This window comes from Botryllus schlosseri, chromosome 11 (genome assembly GCF_051294905.1).
Source record: "Botryllus schlosseri isolate E-star chromosome 11, Bs_hap1, whole genome shotgun sequence".
Classification (NCBI taxonomy): Eukaryota; Metazoa; Chordata; class Ascidiacea; order Stolidobranchia; family Styelidae; genus Botryllus; species Botryllus schlosseri.
This window is the reverse complement of record NC_137246.1, coordinates 22,441,334-22,459,343: the sequence shown is the minus strand read 5'-3', so window position 1 is coordinate 22,459,343 and position 18,010 is coordinate 22,441,334. Positions and strand designations below refer to the sequence as shown.

General features: G+C 40.7%; 2 protein-coding genes across 3 annotated transcripts in view; both read right to left on the bottom strand.

Moving 5' to 3' along the window:
• LOC145450513 (broad substrate specificity ATP-binding cassette transporter ABCG2-like) overlaps positions 1 to 3,319 on the bottom strand; it is a 169,857-nt gene extending 166,538 nt beyond the window's left edge. The window contains exon 1 of one of the 2 annotated variants that reach the window (XM_080329034.1): positions 3,297 to 3,319. The gene's annotated coding sequence lies outside the window, so the exon portion shown is untranslated. The remainder of the gene's footprint in view (positions 1 to 3,296) is intronic. The other variant, XM_080329035.1, reaches the window with a different exon arrangement.
• A 5,509-nt stretch (positions 3,320 to 8,828) lies between these two features.
• LOC145450073 (iron-sulfur cluster co-chaperone protein HscB-like) lies at positions 8,829 to 11,137 on the bottom strand. The gene is made up of 5 exons (XM_080328553.1): positions 11,018 to 11,137; positions 10,086 to 10,094; positions 9,875 to 10,016; positions 9,533 to 9,606; positions 8,829 to 9,023 (listed from the first exon to the last, which is right to left on the bottom strand). Exons 1-5 carry the CDS (start codon positions 11,135 to 11,137, stop codon positions 8,829 to 8,831), a joined length of 540 nt encoding a protein of 179 aa, XP_080184679.1.
• Between the last annotated feature and the right edge of the window lie 6,873 nt (positions 11,138 to 18,010).

The window sequence follows — 18,010 nt, the reverse complement described above, 5'->3', positions numbered from 1 at the left end:
AACCTCCAACACTAAAGTAATAAATCCGGAGTCGACCTCAGTCGGACTCGGACCCGAAACCCATTGGTGTCACAGCTGTGGAACTTACCACTGCGCTCGCTATCTTCCCATACAACGGAACGGTGTATGGCTCAATTGTACGAAGAACTGCTAATCTACGTCGGCAACTGTCAGCCAAATAGATGATATCATATGAAACCTCATAAAGTTGAAACAACATGATATGATGCAATGGAATGGACAATCCACCTACCTACAAATCCGCACGATACCATTTAAGCCTTGTACCGATTGTTGACGAGTATTATATATACTAGGGTTACCATACGTCCTCTTTTAAGAGGATTTGTCCTCTTTTTTGACTTTTTTTTAAGTGTCCTCGGAGGACGCCCTTTTGTCCTCTTTTTTGAAAATTTAGGTCACATTTAGAGCAAAATGCGAGTGATATGCCGTAAATTAGCACAGAAGTGACGCTACGACGCGTATTTCGGAGTGAAAAACGGTGATTTGAGCTCTGAGCGGAAAGTTGCCCTTTTTTCAGTCATCCACGTAGCAATGTGGAGTGAAAAACGGTATTTTGAGCTCTGAGCGGAAAGTTGACCTTTTTTTTTATTTTTTTAGTCATCCACCTAGCAATGTGGAGTGAAAAACGGTATTTTGAGCTCTGAGCGGAAAGTTGACCTTTTTTTTAGTTAACCGGTCACAAAGTGGGAAAAATTCACCGATTTTTGAGAATTCGTCTCCGGTTTTGCAAGTCTCAAATTTCTGAAAAAGTGTCCTCTTTTTAGATTTCCAAAATATGGATAATAAATAAAGATAAACTATATCAGTCCGATTTAAATCATATAAGACAGGGGTTCATGGGCAATTATTTTCCTCCGCGAGAAGTTGAAAATACGCTGGCAGGAAGAGTGAAAATTCAGCTATATTTTCCGGCGTTGATGCCGCTCAGTAAATGTGTTGAAAAGGACGTAGTTTATTTTTGTCCTTGATGTTTTTGCGGCATATACACCGACTCATGATACACATACACACGATCTGCGCATATGCATACCATGAGTGCATGATGCGCATATGCCGCTGGACAAGGAAGTACAGATATAGCCTTTACGGCTTTCTAAGTCATGCACCACCCCTCCATGCTATCCCAGTAATGCATGAGCGCCAAGCAGGGAAGCCATGGATACCAGTGTTACTAATCAGGTCTTTGGTCTGACCCGGCCCGGAATCGAACCCACGACCTACCGATCATGAAGCCGGACGATTAACCATTACGCTATCTTGTTGATGTTAGGTAATGAGAAAGTGGCGGTTAATTAAAAAAATTCTATATGTCGTCATGACTCGAAACAATGTTAAACATGAAAATATTTTACCCGATATAAATCACTATCCATGTTCTTCTATTAAGACACTAAAACAGTGGTTGTCAAACTTTTTAGGCACGCTTTCCTTTATGATAGTGAAAAATTTCGATCCCCCTAATATGATATCAAAAAATATTAAAAAGAGCAACGAGAATTCTTGCAATTCCAACGGAAGGGTTGATGGCATGGAAGGTTATGGCTGATGATGATGGAATTCTGAAATATCAAAGTCGGACAATACACAGAGCCATAACTATAATACCATAATCACGGGGTAAATCGCGCGAAACGCTAGAAAAAAATCATTTAACTTCTGCTTCGCTCCCCTCTTCAGATTCTTTCACGCCCCCCAGTTCGAGAACCACTGCACTGAAATTTATTTGGCATAGTACGAAGTATATTGTCTTGCTCGCTGCCTTCCAAGCAGTGTTGTTCACCTCAAATAGCCTTGATGTTGAGCGAAACTTTCAGTTCTTCTGAAATTCGCCCTCCCTTGACCGAGTGTATCGTGTTTTTGCCATAATTAAAATTCTTAAAATCTCGGCGACATGCTCGACAAAGACTAAAAGGACGGGTCTGCCCCTAACTCCAGTATACAAATATTTAGTACTCTAACCTTCTTTGAATTTCAGCTTTCGGCTTTCTTTTCTTGACATGCCCGTTCGTCATTTACGGGTTATATATATGATGAGTCATGTAGTAATTGCGAGCACTGATTGACTTGTTTTACGAATTAGGGATTTGGAAACGCCTCACGTAACAATTTGAAACACTTACCGTATAATACGTTATTCGACAATCGCAGCAAAAAAGATTTTAACCTAAAGAATTTGGAAAGAGTGATTTCTTGTGACTTTAATTGCTACTCATACTTCTCCACATTGCCTTTATTTTGAATCTGGATTATGCATGCGGCCGTGCGAGGTACGTAGGCAGCATAATCGTGGTATATTAATGAACAGAGCAGGCTTCAAAGTAAATGAATTTCATGTTTAGTTGATACAGCCCATGGTTTTAGTCCACGCGTCAACATTCAAAGAGCAGGTTTCATGTTATGAATTCCAATCGACCTTTCGCGGGCCGCACAGAATAGCTTCGCGGGCCGCACCTTGCCCAGGTCTGATATAAGAGATTCGTCAAGCTCAAGGTGATAACTGAGCAATCGAGCATTATATGAAACAGAAAGATTACCGCTAGTCTACGACAAAGTAAACCGATTTAATCACTTCATTTGCGGTCAATTTAATTAGGAGTAACCTCCGAGACTCAGTAAAATTAGGCTGTGCAGTGCGCACTGCGCAATCGCTGAATGACTGATTGCTCTCAGAGGCAATATCAGCATGTTTAGAACAGTAAATTCAGTTACAGCGACTTAGTCGACACTGATTACTTTATGACTCAAAATTGACTCAGAAATTTTGCTCCGAGTCATAGTCAATCCACATTTTAAAATGCCGAGTGAAGTCAAGTCATTTTTGCGAGGTGACTCGAGTCAAGTCAAGTTATTTAATTTTTTCAGGGGTCTGGAGGAACCGCAGTAAACCTCCCCCAGTACACGCTTGTGACAGTACTGTGGGATTTCACCATCAGCACGGCGTCACAAGCGCCGTAATAGGGTCCTTTGTGTCGTAGGACACAAAGCACCCATTTCGGTTGCTTCTTCGTATCCTTCCCTTTTTTGCGCCTGGTTAGGGTGCAAACGGCTGGCACAAGCAGGCTTTGAAAGGGGGTGTCTCGGCCACTGATCCCTTTCGCCACCGTTCTTGTGCCTGGGGAGAACAGTCTTGAACTACGGGCTGCATCCCCGAGGTCGCACTATGAAGGCCATGCGCCATACTCGTCCTAGGTTCATGACCCAGTGATTGTTAGAATTGAAAGTTGTACCGCAAGGGTTTCGCGTCTCCCAGCGTCCAGGAAGGAGATGCTTACCGTAATACAACCAAATACTCCAAATATCTGAAGAAGTTGACTCGAGTCATCCCAGCACAGGAACATGTCTGCAATTTCCTACTCTAGGCCAGTGGTTTTCAACATGGTGGTCGCGACGGTGCTGATATATTTTTATTTCTCTATTTTTAGTAGGCCTAATCCGCTACCCAGATGTTCCGTGAGCAGGCCAGGATGAAGGTACCGTACCAACTTCTTACTTTTGGCTCGGATATTTTATGTAATCATACAATGTGCGGCGATAAAGTTCAATGTGACTGCCCGCCCTTCCAATTCCTTATGTCTGGCCTACACAGCACACCTGTCTGTCTACTGATTGCCTTGTTTTATTGCTCGCGCGAATGTATAACAGGATCATACCAGTGTTGGGATCAAGTCACTACCTTCGAGTCACGAGTCATCTCGAGTCATTGCAAATTTTGACTCGAGTCAAGTCAAGTCAATCGATTTTCGAAGGTGACTCGAGTCAAGTCAAGTCATTCGATTTTTTGGAGGTGACTCGAGTCAAGTCGAGTCAAGTCAAGTCACGAGTCAAGTCACAATAATTCAACTCAAATTGAATTTTTGAAGTATGAGTGATGATTCAAAGACATAACATTTTGCCAGTTATGTGAATGACAGAATAATTAGCCACTTATCTTGAAGGCGCTGTATCGCACACGCACACGTAGAACTGTTAATGAACTACGTGGGGTAACTGTATATTAGGGTTGTCCATAATTTGGAAAATGTTACGAATCTTCCGTTGTAATGTCTTATTCTATAGATTATTGATAAAAAACGACACTGAGCCTGAAAGAAGCTCACAGGAAGGCCGTTAAGATTTCGTGCAAAGCGTTTGAAAGTAGCTTCCGTGGAAGGGGCGTGCCACGTACCATAGAACGGCAAGAAGACTGTCAATCACGAAACCACGACTCTTGATTGGCTAATCGGCTATGCTTCAATGACCACAACAGCAGCAGCTTGCTGCGTAGGTGATCAAGGAGTCTGCTACCGGCGGTGATTCTGAAAGCGCATTGTATGTAGGTTGACAGATAATGATTTACGATTAATTCAGGGTATGTTGAGGTACGAAATACATGATTAACAGACAACAGCTGCTTCACAAAAACGTCTGAAGCATGATGGCTTCATTGTGAAGGGAACCGCCGTAGCCTATATGCCTGTTTTCAACGAGTGAAAGCATAGGCGCTTACGCAAGTAGCGACGGATTCCTAGTTTCAGAAAGAATATATCATTATTGAATACAAATACGAAGCTTAACAATGCCACTATAATTTGTGTTATCTTATTGGGCTCAGGTTGCAGTACATAGCTGAAGTTTTGAAAGCTCTAAGGATCGGCTGAATCAGCGGGTTATGCTTGACACTTTGTCAGATGCTTGCATCAAAATGTATTCACTTGCGAGTGTTGTCAAAGTCCTTGATGGTGACGCAGAAAAGAGGTGTAAAAGTAAGCACATACTATGCTGAACAGGATATGTCAAAGTCCTTGATAATCGCGCAGAAAAGGGGTGTAAAGGTAGACACAGGCAATGCTGCATAGTGTATAGCATGCAGCATAGTTTGTACATCATATCAAGCATAGTCTGAGCTTGCATTTAAACCTCGTTTCTGCGGCATCATTAGTGATTTTGAAAACACTTACAAGTGAATTCAATTTGCTGTAAACATCTAATGAGTGCCAAGCCTAACCGTTTGATTCAGCCGATCCCTGGAGCATTCAAAACTTCAATAATGTACTACAATCTGAGCCCAATAAGATCACACAAATTATAGTGTCATTGCTAAGCTTTATCTTTGTATTCAATAATGATATAGCCTTTCTGAAACTAGGAATCCGTCGGTATTTGTATAAGCGCCTATGCTTTCCCTCGTTGAAAACAAGGCATATAGGCTACGGCGGTTTCCTTCACAAAAAAGCGATCATGCTTTAGACGTTTTTGTGAAGCAGCTGTTGTTTGTTCATCATGTATTTCGTACCTCAACATACCCTGAATCAATCCTAAATCATTATCTGTCAACCTACAGAAAATGCGCTTTCAGAATCGCCGCCGGTAGCAGACTCCTTGATAACCTACACAGCAAGCTGCGGCTGTCGTGGTCATTGAAGCATAGCGGATTAGCCAATCAATAGCCGTGGTTTCGTGATTGCTAGTGTTCTCGCCGTTCTATGGTCGGTGGCACGCCCATTCTTCGGGAGCTACTTTCAAACGCTTTGCACGAAATCTTAACGACCTTCCTGTGAGCTTCTTTCAGGCTCAGTGTCGTTTTTTATCAATAATCTATGGAATAAGACATTACAACGGAAGATTGGTAACATTTTCCAAATTATGGACAACCCTACTGTATATGCAGCACCGTAACTGCCGCACCCCTAACCCCCCAATTGGGGGGGGGCGAGCTCGAAGGGGGCCCAAAATTATTTCGTGAATTAGCATAAATTATAGAGCATTTTTTTATAATTTATGCAACTTTTCAAAATTTTTTCGCGCTCGGCGCGATTTCAAGTTGTCAAATATCATGATTATTTGGTACTCTTCCCCCGAGAAAAGAACACGCAAGATTTTTAGAAATGGACATATCGGCGTTGGCCAATACCGCGACACGACGCACCACGACATATACCGATTTAGGACATATTACATGCGACTCCAAGAAGTGTGCTAGAACGATCGGCAGCGTAAAAACTTTGGCCGGAAAGGACTGCCCTTACGCTGACCGAAAACTTCGTCATATATACAAAATACATATAGCTTTAATTGTCCATAGACTAGGCGCCTAAATGACTGGCGTCGAATGTTCCTGTCTTGGCAATCTGAACCTCAGAAGACGAATTCCATCCCGCAGGGAAAAATTATACGCAAGTGAAGAAAAACCAATTTGAAATCGTGTGCGTTAGTTATAGGTACGTTTGCCCGGTTCTATATTTTTTGATGTAGCAGACAGGAGGTCACGAAATAACATCATGTAACGGAAGTCATACCAACGGGTCCGCCCGCCGAAGATGTTTAATTATTAATTACGGGCCCTACAGTTTCTAAGACACTTCACTCAGCTCTACCGGTAAATCTAATAAAGTGAGCAGAGAGGACAAGAAAATGATAGCAATATATATGCAATTCCCGATCTTATTGACCAATTTTATCATTAATTATGGAAAATTTTTGCGCTTCGCGCTGGCTCACTAAACTGCACGGCTAATTTCGTGAAAAAAGCGATCAACATCATGGGGGGGGGGGTTGGTTTATCACCTTATGGGAGCCCAAGACCCAAGTTTTAGGGGGACCTGACGAAGTGGTGTTTCGTTCCTGCCAAGATGTTTAATTATTATTGAGGGGTCCTATGTTTTCAAATACATCTCACTCAGCTATACCGGTAAATCTGATTACGTCAGCAGATAGGGGATAAAAATTGATAGCAATATATATGCAATCCCCGATGATACTGACCGATTCAATTATGAATTCTTGAAATTTTTCGCGCTTCGCGCGTCTAGGCGAGAGTGGGAGGCCCACTAAACGGACACCCAATATTGATGGCAAGTAGCGGCAAAGAGCGGTAGACAAGGGGGGGCTGGGGGGCTTCACCCCCCAGAAGTCCGGTTTATCACCCTGTGGGGGGCCCAATACCAACGTTTTGGGGGGGCTGACGAAGTGCTGTTACGGCCCTGTGTGTATGTATATAGTTACACATGCTACAGTATGTTATTACCAGTCAAAATAGAGGATATAAAGCCTCGAGATATTTAAACAAATTTATATGGGACAATACACTACACATCCGCGACAATATAAACGCATAAACTACGTTCATTCGATTTAAATCATACATGATGGTTGGTAATGGTGAGCACTGCGCAATGCAAGTAGGCCTACTGAGCCGACTATAAGAAATAGAGATACGTTGCTAATAATCTACTACGGCACTGTAAGCTGTGAATATTTCGTTTGCGGCCAATTTATTTGTGATGTAGCAATGGAGCAACAGTGAAACGTACAATTAGTGAATGGCTGGTTGCTCTCACGAGTGTCACCAGCGGATCGCGAATAATCCGAATATAGATATGATAGTGTGATTTAGTCGACACCATTTACTTATTATTGACGACTCGAAATTGACTCGCAAATTTTGCTTCGAGTCACGAGTCAATCTGCATTTCTGAAGCGTCGAGTCAAGACATTTTTGCAAAGTGACTCGAGTCAAGTCAAGTCATACGAAAAATTCGAGTCAGACTCGAGTCATCCCAACACTAAATCATACCCCCTACTTCATTGTTTACATCGGACTTCTGCAGATTCTGCAGTAAAATTCTTGTTGTATCTAGCTTGTGAAGACCACTAAATACTGAAATTGTGAACCTTCACTTAACATTCAAATTATTCAAGCTTTCCGCGACCCAGTAATTCTGGTTCGTGGAACAGCAGTTGCCGACAACTGCTCTAGGTCAAGGTGGGTATCTGATTGAACTACTTTTAGTCGGTTCGACTAGGCCAGGGGTGGGCAAACTACGGCCCGCGGGCCGCATGCGGCCCGCAACACCGTTTTGTGCGGCCCGCGAGAGCTTAACGAAACTTATTAAAAATATTGATAAAATGCTCACTAAAAATTGAATTAGTGCAACTTTTTCTTAGTATATTGCAACATGATAATTCTAAGGCAGTGGTTCTCAAACTGAGGGGCTCGCCCCCTTGGGGCCGTGAAAGCACCTGAAAGGGGCCGCGAAGCTGAGCTCAAATGAAAAAAAAATTTTGCGCTCTGCGCGATTTACATCCAATCCTCAGTTATCACTCTGTGTTTAGTATGAATTTCATATTCAAAAATCTCTCATCCGCAGTCGTCATATTTCATGCCATCAAACTATCCGATTCGTTCTCTGTATGCGTAGAATTAGTGTATTTATATTTTTTCTACACATAGTAGAAGCGTGTTTGATGCTAACATGGTTATGATGCTGTCAGCAATGTGTCCTGGCGCTAAACCAAAGTGGAATTAGTAAATCTATGAGCAGTTAGCTGCTCACAGATTCAAATTTCAATCCTGTTCTAAGAATAGGGACAATCGACTTTCATCTCTACAGATTTGACACACTGGTTATTGAGTTCGACCAGCCTATGATATCTCGCCACTGTTTCTGACGCGTGTACGATATCATCAAAGCAATGTTTTGTTTTTTAAATAAGCCCATATATTATCTCCATGTCCTCGCTATGTGATCAAATACCAATATTGCGTTTTGGTGCGGCCCGCGAATGGATTCAGATGTTGAATGCGGCCCGCGGGCTCAAAAGTTTGCCCACCCCTGGACTAGGCCATGGGTATCCAACCTGCGGCCGTAGACGGGAATTTGTGCGGCCGTCGGCACGTAATTCAATTCGTATGTGTTGGCGGCCGTCGACCTTGGGATGAAATTAACGAATTGTCTCCCGAATTTTTCAGACATTTTAAACAATCTTGAAATTTTCTTCGCGCTAGGTAGACAACACCCAGTGTACGCTTATTATACTTTATTGATTCAGGTGGGCGGTATGAGATGCCGCAGCTTCTGAGACATGTTATTAAAATATCGCAACTTAATCGCAAAATCTTTGGCTTCTTCCATGCGCTGGGACTCAAACGCAAGCGACATGTCTGCTATCAGCTTGCTGCATTCATCCTTGATTCGAGACTGCAACCTCACTAGGGGCTCACTCCCTTCAGCTGCAGCGATCTATAAGAGTGAAAACGAGATTATCCAATCCATTCGGCACCCGCGATCGAAAAATACATTCCTCAATGCAGTGACGTCACAGTTACATGCTACATACATACAAGAACGGGATGAAGTCCAAGTATTCAAGCCCATTGAGATGTAACAAGTCAAATTATCTTATAGCACTGATGAGTGATGACATATAATTATTGTGCAATATGTATGTAGTATTCAATGTGGATAATTCTTCACTGGTTGTTCCGAAGAGTCTGGCATTAACAAGAGTTCAGTTTTGAAAAGAGATCAGTTTTGAAAATGGTGGGGCACAGATTGCCACAAAAGGGAGAAATAACTTGACTTTAGATGTCGCTCGTGACGTCCAAGATTTATACACTCTTCTTCATATACTTTTCAGGGAAATGAAAAATCACGTGTTACTTGCACTCTGTACAAAGAGGGACTTCACCTCCACCGGTTCCTTTGCTGTTTCAGAGACACATAGACCGAGATGGAAGCGCAAAACTTACTTCCTCATTGAGTTCCATAATCTCCATAAGAAATTCCGGATCGTTCATTTGAGTGTCTTCATCAATGATGACACCTTGGCAAATTCAACTTAGTTACCATATTGATACGGAGCAACAGTGGAAAAATATTTTGGTGTAAAAATGGCGTAGTGACTCAGTTCCAGTGATACAAATAACACATGACTGATAGTGATAGAGCACGGATACATAGAATTGCAGAGTCCTAGATCACTGGATCATACTTGAAAGCAAATTATGATCACGAGACCCTCCAGTCTATAGGCTGAAAAATATTTAAATTTGCAACAAACACAATTACAAAATCGAGATGAATTCCGGTACCTTCCAATTTTAAAATGTAAATAGCCCTCCGCAACGGGTCGACCAAAGTATAATAAGCTACATTGATTAATGAAGACGCTTGCTCGGATAATTCTTGTTCTCTGGCAGTTTTCAGTGTGAACTTATCAGGATGAAGTAGCCTCTGTACAAAACCATAATGGTACTTTAAAATAATGGCGTAAAGTAACTCGCATTAACTTGGGGCACTCACTTGCGACTCCTTCAATGAACGTTGCAGAGAGCTTAGAGATACTGCAAACGACTTTTCGACGCCCAATACATCGAAATAATTGCGATTGGTCGGTGTAATTATAGTGCCGCAATGTTCGCAAAAAAATTTTGTTGACTCGGTCAAAGTTTCACTGAAAAATATGAGGAGCAAAGAGTGATTATAGCGGTAAAGAAGGCCCAGTTCGAACAGTTCACGGCATCCAGGACAGCAGTCAGCGGCAAAGTTAAAGAGAAATAGTTGTATTGCTTCCTACACTGGATCAAATTCACAGGTGGTCAACGTAGTAAGAATTGGTACTCAAGAAATTTCTACAACATTACAAAGCTACTTCAAGTGAAGTAGAAAATGAAGGTCTGCACGTACTCAATAAGTAGTTTTGTAAAGATTTGGTCGCGAGGTCGTTCACTTTTAGCAATTATTTGGAGGTGAATACTTCTGAAATTGCAAAGTGCAATCTTCGAGACTAACGCAAAACTCAATTTTTCAAAATAAATTCAGGTACCGTGATTCCGGGGCTATTTGGCCCGGTTGTTATGACAATTCCACACACATCAAAACTACTTTCTACTTGACAATATATAAAACTGTGGGAAGTAAGTTGTTCTGCCTCAATAATTGTTAAGTAAAAGTAGAAGTAGTTTAAAACCACTTGAGTAAGCAGAGCAAGTATGCAAAGCCTACTTGAGTACCCCAACAAAATAGAAGTACTTCATTACTGACCCCCTCTGGTCTAAACTATTTGAAATATGAGATAACTATAAGACGAGTTATAAAACAGGCATATGAATTGTCAATTGTATTAAACATCTCCATTTAGTAAAATAATCAAGCTATTATGATACTTTTAAACACACCAACCAACACTTCCAGCATTTCTCCTCCATACTCGTCGAAAACTTCATTGCACTCACAGGTGCGTCGAGACGATTAGTGATCTGCATAGTGTTCACAGTTGAATAGGAAAACCGAGACGCGGGACGACTTCTTTCATCGGCAAAATCTGTGGCACTGTTACGACTTGCAAATCCCATCCCTATAAAGGAAAGTAGATTTGGTTAGGAAATGCAGGGATACAAAGCCTACCATAACATCTAAATTTAAACTATTAAAAAAGCGAGGCATATTCAGGTGGTAGGCATTTCATGTGCATTTTCTTATATATGTACAGTGCGCACTGCACGGTGCACACCTTCCCGAGAAACTGTGGAAAATTATTAAATTCAACATATATATGCGATAACAAGATGATTTCGTTACAAAACTCAAACCAAGGTGGTCGACATAGTCAGTGTTGGATGCTTAAGTCGAAGTAACACTGTAAATTTCTACTCAGTTATAAGTAGAAGTAGTGGCTCCAAGATATGTTGAAGCTAATTCAAGTGAATGCATGAAAATGGAGGGTGCATGTTCGCGACTAACACAAAATGGCAAATAACACAACAAATAGGTGTATTTTCAAAAATATATCCAGCTATTGTGATGCAGAGGCTATTTAATGCAGTTGCTATGACAATTTGACTTGTGGAAGTGATGCACATAAAACTATCTTCCGGAAGTTTTCCGAAAAAACTGTGAAGTGGTACACAACCAAACACAAACACTTTGACAAGGTACTAAAGTTGGCAAAACCTTCTTAAAAACTCGGAATAAAGTAAAAGTACATCGTCACTGATCACCTCTGGTAGTGGTAAGAGACAGTCACAAAGACAAAATCAAAGAGAGACACATTGAAACTTGAGTCCTTGTGCTACTTTGAGTGCTGATGACAGCTCTAGCAGCTTGGATAAAATTAATAAAATTATCAGTAAATTACCACTGAAATACTGTGCAGTATGCCTACGACGGCATTTGGCAGACAAAATCAATCGGATGGACCTCATCACTTCTCTTCAGAATAACAGATCCTCAGACGCATAACAGTACTATATTATGCTGTGACTAGATCAAAGGCAAAATGTAATGAGGTAAAATCTATCTACTAATAGCTAAGCACTTCATTTTCGTTCGCACAATCCATGTGCTTAGACGATGGAGATGCGAAGGAGACAGAAGTCAGTGAGCTACATATAGATACACGGTATCTTACGGTTGTCGTTTGGCTACTTGATATTCTTACAACCCCCGGTATACTACGGTATGACACAGAAAGGACTCAATATTTTCAGGATTGGCTGTGCTGATATTCATGAACACGAAAATTACGATGCTAATTAAATATTTGATTCGAGAACGACATCATTAGTACCGTAGCCCACTAGCCTACAATATCAATATGAGAACTTATCTAGGACTAGACTAGAGCTACTGCACTGCCTACCGTACTTGACTGGACTGGCTACTACTGCTAGTTCTAGTACCGTACATATATAGTAGGCCATATTCGAATCGAGAAGTTCATTTTAACGAAATATATTGTTAACGCCATTTTAAGATTTGAGCAATAGGGAGTGTTGTGAACCTTACTTAATTCCCTGAAGTGGAAACCCGATAAAACCTTTGTGAGTTGTTGTGAATAAAGATAAGAGAACTAAATCGTACAATGTTTTGGTGCATATATTCTCTCGTGGCTAGAATATATATACGCATGTAATACCCCGTAGAGACATTCATTCGTTCATTCTATTCAATTCATTCATTCGTGGTACGTCAGCCAGCGAGTCAATTCACGGCGTGGATTGCCGGTCAGTCGAACGCAAAGAAACACGCAACGAATTGTAAACGTAACCTTCTGGAGTCAGACTATACAACTATAACATCTACAAACATTCGCTCTGCGTTATATTCATTGCTCAAACAATGAATATCGATTCAACCTTACCTAACTTCCGATTACATTTAGTTGGGGACCCTGTTTACGAATCTATCTGATTTATCAAACACAGATAAGCAATGCCAATGGAAGACATGGAATGAGAATCTACTCTTTTACCCTGCACAACAATAATTTTTCGTCCAAGGTGCAATCAAGCGTGCATCACGACAAGGACACCTACATGTTTGTTTACATTCGATAATTACAGAGACTGCAGCCCATCTTCCCATAGTCTTTTACAGCTGCAGACAACATATTCAAAAATTTTCAGACCTACAATACCGGAGTAACTCCGGAAAAATTGGTAAATTTATCCCGGGTTTGTAGTTGGTTGACTAAAAAAGAAAAAAGTCATCACTTTCATTCGACACCAAATTTACCCACTTTTTACTTGAATTTAGTGGTGTTGACTAAACCAAAAGGTCGTCTTTCTGCCTCATCTCCCAAAAGACCTGCCAGACCATTACATCTCAGTCTAATTTTCACATACATTTAACAGTTAGCCGAAATTTTCAAAAAATAGGACAAATCCTCAAAATAGAGGACATTTGGGCGTCCTCCGAGGATACTTTAAAAAACTCAAAAAAGAGGCAAATCCTCTTAAAAGAAGACGTATGGTTACCCTCTATCTCACTCCAGTGTTGGGATGACTCGAGTCATGACTTGACTCGAGTCAGACTCGAGTCAACTTTTTCGTATGACTTGACTTGACTCGAGTCACTTTGCAAAAATGACTTGACTTGACTTGACTCGGCGCTTCAGAAATGTCGATTGACTCGTGACTTGGAGCAAAATTTACGAGTCAATTTCAACTCATCAATAAGTAAATGATGACGACTAAATCACTGTATCATTAGTGTATTCGGATAAGTCGCGATACGCCAGTGACACTCGTGAGAGCAACCAGTCTTTCTCTTATTGTACGTTCCACTTCCACTGGTCCTCCATGGTTACATCACAAATAAATTGGCCGCAAACGAAATGATCACAGCTACGTTGCTGTGGTAGTAGTAGAGTAATCGAATAGTTATGTTTCTTAGATGGCGCAGTGTTTACATTGCGCAGTGCTCACCTTTACCGACCTTCTTGCATCATTTAAATCGAATGAATATAGTTTATGCGGTTATATTCTCACGGTTGCGTAGATGGCTAGTGTATTCTACCATATCAATCCGTTTAAACTTTTTGAGGCTTCGCATTTGGTCCTCTATTTTTTGCTGATAATAACAGACCGTAGTATGTTACTATACAATTACTTACGTACTGTATTAGCAGTTCTACGTGTCTGTGTGCGATGAAACGCCTTTGTGCATGTATATTTAACTTTATATTCGTTATTTGATTCAAGATAAAGGCTAATTAATCTGTCTTTTACACAGCTTTCAATATTGTTATGGCTCTGAATCATCACTCATACTTCGAAAATTCAATTTGACTTGAATTGTGACTTGACTCGTGACTTGACTTGACTTGACTCGACTTGACTCGAGTCACCTCCAAAAATCGACTGACTTGACTTGACTCGAGTCACTTTCGAAAATCGATTGACTTGACTTGACTCGAGTCAAAATCTGCAATGACTCGGGATGACTCGTGACTCGAAGGTAGTGACTTGATCCCAACACTGTCTCACTCTCGCATTGGATATTCATTCTGAAAATACTGTGATCCGCATTGTTAGAGCAGTGAGACAAACAAATTTAGTATGTAAATAAATAACCAAAAACAAAAACGCTTACACAATAATATTAGTGCGCACCTATCGAATGTGGTCACATTCATAAGCGCAATTATAACTGTATAACGCAGTGGTTCTCAAACTTGTATCCGGTGTCATTTTGGGATCCACGAGACATTTTTTAGGGCCGCGAAGAACGTTCTAAAAAATAAAAACGATCCAGAAAAACACGATATTGGAATACAAACTGAATGGTGGCCAGACATTATATTGTTAATCAACATAGCGTATGTTAGTGTGGAATTATTCAATTTAAAATTTAAGTGGAGCTAACTATATAATACGCTTTAGTGAACAAAATACGCATAATTTTACGGAAATAAGTCTACATGTATTCGCAATTATGAGAGCATCGCTTGAGGCAGTTGAAATACTTTAGTCCATGGGTGAGCGACCTGCGGGTAGATCTCAAGCATTTCGACGCTGACCACTTTCGCGCCAGTACACACTAAGATATCTCATCCACGTAGGCGGTGTCTTATAAAAGCCTAGAAGTGGGATGTGTAACGATTCGGAGCTACGAAGTAATTATGAAGAGAATTGGCCTGATGTAATAACAGTCGACAAACACCATGAATGCCACAAACAACTACAACATATGAAGGTTTGGCCAGCATGCGACTTCACAAGAAGAGCGCTGCCAAAAAATCACTGACGATAAATAAGCCGTGGCTCAAAATTACCACTACATGTTGGCTGGAACCTGCAAATCGTTTCGACACCTATAGGCCTACCTATCTTTTCATTGTATCGCAATTTTTGTGGTGTATTGAACTAATGGAAATTGCTTATTTGTCGTGTATTGAACTGATAAAAATGCTTGTTTTGTAGCTTATTTTGAAACAACTGCAATGTTTTGTAACGGAAACCAATTTCAGCATTTCAAAAAGCTTTACTTCATGTTCTTCCAAAATCACAAATCAGATCGCCGACCGCATGTGGCCCGCATGTTGGTGGTCCCTGGTATAGTGAAAAACGAGCCAAGCTTGGTGTACAGACGTTAACCATTCTCATGCTTATCGGAATTCACTGTGATTTGATGTGAACTGAACTTGATTTGAACTCACAATTTCATTCAATTTCCAAGTTTTGTGGGTTCAGTAATTCGAATTCGAATTCTAATCTGATTTGGAACAAACGGTGTAGCTCAAATTATAATTATAATATAATTTGAAAAAGCTGGAAATTTTCTAGTTGTCCAAGTCTGATTTAAATTATGCGGGAGTATAGTTATTTATTATTATTATTCTTATTATAGCTAGTTATCGCATATCCTGTTCTGTCCTTGTGCGGATCCTACTTATTGGGAATACAGCAGGGCATGGTCCGGACCCGGACTAATATTTTTCTGATACGGCCGGAGCAGGATCGCTGCCGGAATTTTTGATATGGTCAGGATCGCTATTGAGGCAATTGATGACCATGCACTATACCAACCACGCGCCAGTAGCCGCCAATACAGACCTGTGCTAAATATAAAATAGAACTGTGAGTTTTTATTGTCATGTTCTTTTGTTGCAATATTCAATACATATATGAACCCGCACCGTATGATCTACCTACTGTTTTAGTTTACTAAAATAGGCACAGTAGCCTAATCGTAGATTGTTATTATCATCTAAGTTTTTCGGATGGGATCTCAGTCATTTCAAGAATTCAGCCTGAAAGCTGGCCCAAAGAATTGAAGAAACAGTGTCGCAGTCGTAGGCCTACGAGAGAATTTATTCATCAGCTCACGCACTAATTCGGAAAAAAACTCAAGTTCGCATCTTTGCGTTAAACCGGATCTGTGTTAGGTCCTAGCTCAAAATCCTGATCTCGTAAAGTGCGTATAACTTATAACAATATATAACTATAGATTAGTAACTGGGGATGGCGTGGACGTGAGGCTCACGTTCGCTTTCTGTATTTCACCTTTGGAATTTTGAGGTTCGCTTCACAAAGGAAACTTGGTAGGTTGACTAGGTTCTGCACTGTGAACCTTTTTCAGTTATCACAATTTTCACGTGATTATAACGTCTTTGAGTGAAATTCTTTTACATTTCAACTAAGGACCACTCTTCGCATGGAGCTGGCAGCGTGAAAAGGACTATACGGGCATGCAGCTGGCCAATTTTCGAAAGTTTACTCGGAATATTCAGTTTACCATTTGTGAATCTTTAGTGACTCTCTGCTGAGAGCTTTGCCCGCAATCACACAATAGCAAGAACGAAACATACTGCTTTCTTTTGTCTATATTATCTTCTTTGCTTTTCATTCAGTGTGCATGCCTCCTCTTTACATCGCCTAGGCTAACGTGGGTGTCTCATTCCACAGACTACTTCATGTCGCTTCGACACCTTCCTATTTTTTCATTGTATCACATTTGGTGGTGTATTGAACTGATAAAAATTGCTAATATACCAATGATGATGATGAGGATGATGCATCTGAGCATGAACTTTTCGGTAGTTTTGAATTCTAACTGTAATGAATTGCATATGGTTTTGTGATAAAACGATTTCAATCAGGAGTATGTGCATGTGCAGATTCTTGTTCACAATTCACATTAAACTGCTTTATATGCGCTCCTGTATCCAGTGGTTCACAGAGGTAGTCAAAGTAGTCAAGAAAGCTACTCAAGTACAAGTACAAGTAGCGACGTAAAAATCTACTTAAATATGAGTAGAAGTACTTCTTTCATAAGAAACGTAAAAGTACTTGAAGTTAAAGTAGAATTGACTAGCTTTAAATCTACTCAACTAAGTAAGTAGTTTTGAAAACGATCGTAATTCGTTCGCATTGAGTATTGACTGTCAAAAGCTGCAAAGTGAGCTATGCGGAAGGTCTACTTACAGGTACACTGTACAGAGATTGATTCATATTGTGATGCATCCCAGAAGGTGTCAATTTTTGACAGAATAAGCAGTTGTCCACATCATGGGATGTAAATGATAGCATTGATATGTAATGCAATATAAATTCTTTGTTTAGTCGAACACCCTGTTTTAGAGAATACCATGGCATGGCGCCCTTCCCATATTATAAGGCTCCTAGTTCATTCGAAAAGCAATACGGAGAAGTTGTGTCGGATACGGCTTCAACACTTTGCGCGATTAGTATACGTTAATTGAAAATATACCAGATCGTAAAATGCCATAGAGCAGCGGTTCTCAACCTTTTTGGTCATGCGCCCCCCTTGGTGATGGTCAAAAAAAATACCTTACCTCACCACCTGCACTCATCGTCACGTCAAAAAGAGCACATAATCTAATACAGAGGTGGGCAACTTTTTTGCTAATCACGGCCGCATTTCAATTACTTATTTAGCCTGCCTCATGAGGCCGCATTCCAGGGCATAACTGATTTCAAGAT